Raw genomic sequence first — 5276 nt, forward strand, 5'->3', positions numbered from 1 at the left:
CTTTCTTTGTACTATTTTAAATGATTGTGGCTATGCTGCTATGCATAGATGTGTGTTCAATGTATTTTATAATTAGATAGATGTAATTTTTGGGCTTCTATGCTGTACTTTAGGTAATGGTGAGGCTTGCTTTAGTATATTGTAATTGTTAGTGTCCTATTTTGTATGATGGTAACTTGTTCTCTTTAACGGTTGCTATAGTTAATTGTGTAATTGGTATGGATGCTATTTTAATTGTTTTGGGATGTAATTCATGTATGTTAATTGATTGATGGTGACTTTATTGGATTACATAGTATACTTCTTTTGATGTAATGCTATTTTATTTGAAATATTGTATTGTTAACATTGATTTGCAGCGTCTACATGTAGCTTACATTTTATGCAGCATATTTACAATGTAAATGCAATGTTTTAAGTGGCATTTGATGCTTTAGATTGGATGATTACATTTGATTTGTTTAGGAAATTGCATTGTATTTCATTGAGGATGTTATGGATAAGTGGTATTTGTATTGGAGCATGTTTTTGTTAACCCGGAGACATTTATTTGTATATTGGTTCATCATGTGTGTGTGTGTGTGTGTGTGTGTGTGTGTGTATATATATATATATATGTGTGTGTGTGTGTGTGTGTGTGTGTGTGTGTGTGTGTGTGTGTGTGTGTGTGTACTGCTGCGGCCGAGTTTATTCGAGCATTTGCCCGTTCTCGGCCGCAGCAGTAACCTGGCGCGCGCCGGAGGGTGCCGGGCGCGCGCCGAAGCAGCGGAGGAGCGCCCTCCGATCGGGGCTTTCTCCCTCCCGCTGCCGGGTCCCCCGGAACCCCCTGCCGCCGTCCCCCACATCGCGGGACACCAGGGCTCCCTCGGGGAGCCCTGGACGCGCGTGCAGGGGGCGCAGGCACCCGATGACGCGTGACCGCGCATCGGTGATGCGCGGCACGCTGAGGGAGTGCGGCTAGCACGCCGGGGCATCCCCCGGCTTGCGGTGCTAGCCGTGCTTCAATAAAGTGTGTCGGTAGTGTATATATATATATATATATATATATGTATATATATATATTTTGTTTGTTTCTTTTATTTTTATTGTATTTTTTCATGATGAAGCCACTGTACAAAGGAATGTGTGTAGGGTGGGTATGTGGCCAGGATGGCTTAACCCCTTCATTACCTTTGCAGTTAGTATTCTATAAGGTGATGAAGGGGTTCATTGATATGTGAATGTCATTGCAATGTATTGGCTATGTATATATTTTGGCAACGGACCACAAGGATGATGCTGGTGACGGGGCCCTCTTATTGATGAGGTTAGTAGAATTTTCTTTATTTTACTATGGTATTTAATGTGTTTAATAATGGCCAAATAATGTATTATCCCTACGTGGATAATAGTTATTTGGCACATTATTGTACTGTATGTGTTGGGGTGGGGGGAGGGGGTATTGGCCCCAAGGGTATGTGGGTAGGCCTCCCTTGTGGGTAGTGGGTGAGGGTGGTTAGGCCTCACGGGGTGGGGGGTAGTGGGGTAGGGTATGTGGGTGAGGGTGGGTTAACCCCTTAATGACTGTAGCGGTTAATAACCGCTATGGTGATTAAGGGGTTAGGGGACATTACATTGGATGTTTTTATTCTTGTGTCTGTTTTGCAGAAGCGGATGGGGCATTAGCAGGATGAAGATGAGGATGGCCTTCATCGTGGCAGCCGGACATGGGTGAGTGCTACATGTATTTAATGTCTTTATTGTTCTGTATGTATTTTAAATGGACACATGCACTATTATCCATTTGTGGATAATATTCATTGTGCCCATTACTATACTGTATGTTAGGGGGGTATAGGTGTTGTTGGTGTAATATATATATTTCTTAAATATATATATTTCTTTAGTTAGTGTGGGGCTGTTGTGTGTGTTTTCTTTTTATTGTGGGTAGCGGGGGTGGGTGAAGGTAATGTGTGGGTATTATCTGCTACGGTTGTGAAGGGGTTAAGCGCACCCGCAACCCCCCGCAAGCCCTAAACAAACAACACGGGCCAAATACCCCCTTCACCCACCCCCGCTACCCACAATAAACCTGGCACGGCTGTTTAACCCCTTCATTGCCTTAGCGGTTAGCCGCTAGGGTAAGGAAGTAGCCTTTAAATGCATTTTTCCTGCCTCGGATGCATGCCGGGGGGGGTCCAGTGCTGGTATTAATGGTATCAGCTCCGGAGACCACCGGCATCAATCCCAGCCAGGAAAAAGGCCAGAAATTTTTCTAAGTGCCGATCCGCCACTCATCAGCAGCCTCTCACCATCAACTTGCCAACTTTTTCTTGCGTGGCTGATTCGCCAGAAAAACGCCATTCTAGAGTGGCGAATAGCTCTGCTAAGCTACTCGCCACTACTAGAATACAGCGTGGCAGAAAATGTTTCTATTTTAGGCGGGGAAAAAAAAACCGCCAACCAAACTGGCGTTTTTTTTGATTCTCGCCACTTTCTCGCCCCTTACTGAATAGGGGTAGCCATTTTTGGCGGGAAAGTGGCGAGAATTGCTTTTCCGCTGCTTACTGCATGATGCCCTTAAAATCAGTTATCACTGCTTAGTGAATCGCTCCCAATGTCTGCCATGATGGAGCTGCGTGGGGTCCATGCTTCTGAATGGGACCCCCCACAGCGTTAATAATTTGTTACCACGACCAGAGCGGTTGCATGATTATGGTACCAAAGACATTAAAGCTTACATCATCTGTTCTACTTTTCACTTTATAATTATTTTTCTTTATTTCACTCTAATTTTTTGTTTTCACTAGCCTGCTTTGCCTTTCACCTTCTGTTCTTTCGCAGTCCTGTCTATAACTGTTCCTAAGCTGCCACTTACTCTTTTTAAAAGTTCATCTCATTATAACAATTCCCTTTTTTATTTAGGGGTTTAGCCTGGGGAAGGGTGTCTTTGCTTTTCCCCCTAGACATGCAATCACACTCCCTTTAGGAGCCCTAGGCCCCCACTGAGCAACCCAGTAGTCCAAGGAACTGAGGTACTCCCTGGGTGGGGTGGATGGTGAGGGAGGAAATATCGGAGGATGGAGACTTTTGGACACTATAATATCGTCACAGAAACACTTTAATTTTTTTTCCTCCCCTGCCTGTCATTTTCTAGTAGCACCTGCGGTGGACTATAAATGGCCCGCGTTCCCTATATTCTTCCTGACGGATCCAGCAGGACTGAAAGGACTTGAGTGATGCCAGGATTGAACCACCCATCCAAGTGGAATATTTGCTTTCCGGCACTGACAGGATATTGGATTTGTGAGCGTGAGACTGGAAATGGAGGAAATCTTTGGAGAACCGTTCGTAGAAACCATTGAAGAGAGAAGATCCTCCACACAGAAGGATATTGTCGTACATTTCCTTCTTAATTTCAACTGGGACCTTCTTCATGCTCTTCAGAGCCATTTGATGAATGCCCATAACGTCTATCCCAGCCATGGAGGGTGGTTGGAATAACTCTTCTGGACACAGGAACCTCTCCTTTCCAATGGCTATGATGTGTCCATCTGGAAGTTGATAATCAACCAGGTATTCATTTTCAGGGAGTTTCAACTCGCCCTCCAAATCCACAGCCACATAGCAGCACTTCAGCTTGATGTCCTCAATGATGTGCCGGTCCTTCTCGCTGAACGAGTTTCCGGACTTCTGGAGGAGTTTCATCAGGTGGGTGGTGAGGTCTGTGCCAGCTATGTCCAGCCTTTCAGTGGCATGGGGAAGGTTGTAGCCCTGGTGAACGGGCACCGTGTGGGTAACACCATAGCCAGACTCCACCACCAGGCCCCCGGTTTTGCCGTAGGAGTAAGTAGACAGCACTGACTGGTAAGCAACATACATTCCAGGGCAGTTCATGGACTCAAAGACAACCTCCACCATCTTCTCCCGATTGGTTGTGGGGCTCAGTGGAGGGTCTGAAATCAAGAGGGCATGTTCCTCCAGAGGCACCTTGAGGTTATGGTAGTACATGTGTCTCCACAAAGTCTCGGCTGCGTCCCAATCCACGATGATGCCATGATGCACCGGTTCAACGATTCTCAGGTCCGGTTCCACTCAAGCTGCCTTCCCAACATATGAGGAATCTCGGATATTCTCAGTCCTCAAAGTCTTCTCCAAAGGGTAACCCACCACAGTGGCCATTATGCAGTTTGGCTTTGCTTCACCAGCAAAACCCGCCTTGCAGCTGCCAGTGCCAGTGTCAATCACCACGGCTGCTGTCTTCTTGACGGGGAGCTTTTGTTTGGGATCAGTTTCAGCCTCTGAAGTGTAGGTCATCCTGTCTGAGGGCCCAGGGGATTTGCTGGCGCCCTTGAATATTGAGCGTTTTCTGGACCCTGCTGAAGACTGAGATTTTGGGCTCCTTGGATACATTTTCCAAGCAAGGTCTAAGTGGACTTTGTCAATGTGAGAGAAGGTCTAATGGACTATCTGTTCGAGAAGATTCACCATGAGCTGGTGCCAAGATTCCAGCGATGTCATAAAGGGAATGATGTAATCATCTGATATTCTCTCTCTGAAGAATTATCTTACCCCATCACTTCTGTAAGTCTCTTTGCAATCTGGTGCTTAATGAGATTATGAAATGCCTCATGAGACTGCAAGGGTAAGAAGGCACCACTGGAGTTTGGTTACCCTTAACAGTTCTCCTGAAAAAAATAACATTGTTCTTACACTGTTCCTAACTACTGTGCTCCTTTACAGAGTAAATGTCCGTTTTCTCTGTCACTATTCCTTGCTTCTGTTTTTATAATTGTGATTATCCCTTTTCTGTCAATTGCTCTCGCCACTCTGTCCCTCTTTTACATCATGATAGTTGTGCCTTTTTTTCTGTCAGTGACCCCTTTATCTGCTCTCTAGTCACATTGCATATCCTCCTTCATATCGTCACTTTCCTTTTCCTTTGTCACTGTTTTTTTCATGTCATCATAAAGATGCAGTGGCGCTGGACTGTCCTCGCGTTTTAATTACACAAATAGACATCAAGAAATTAAAGCTGCAGTTCAGTCAATATCCTGCATGTGTGCTTTTTTAATCAATCACTTCTGTAGTAAGAAAAAATACTTTTAGCATTTTCTGTTTTTAAAAAAACAACTTTGAAAGACCAATTTTCTTGTATTCTATTTTAACAGCCATTTGGTAAGGCACTGCTCCTTCATGTCCTGTCACAAGCCCTGGCACACCCCTTTGTCAGCCCTGCCCTCCCTCTTGCACATGTCAGTGCAGGAGTGCTCATGAATATTCATGAGCTTCCACTG

At 45.1% G+C, this 5276-nt stretch overlaps 1 protein-coding gene across 1 annotated transcript; it reads right to left on the minus strand.

Annotated features, from left to right (window-relative positions):
* Nucleotides 1-3132: 3132 nt before the first annotated feature.
* Nucleotides 3133-4296, minus strand: LOC142483680 (actin-like protein 9). Its single transcript, XM_075583696.1, is given in 1 exon segment — nucleotides 3133-4296. A coding segment is annotated over 1 exon segment (1164 nt).
* Between the last annotated feature and the right edge of the window lie 980 nt (nucleotides 4297-5276).

This window comes from Ascaphus truei, unplaced genomic scaffold (assembly GCF_040206685.1).
Source record: "Ascaphus truei isolate aAscTru1 unplaced genomic scaffold, aAscTru1.hap1 HAP1_SCAFFOLD_355, whole genome shotgun sequence".
Taxonomy (NCBI): domain Eukaryota; kingdom Metazoa; phylum Chordata; class Amphibia; order Anura; family Ascaphidae; genus Ascaphus; species Ascaphus truei.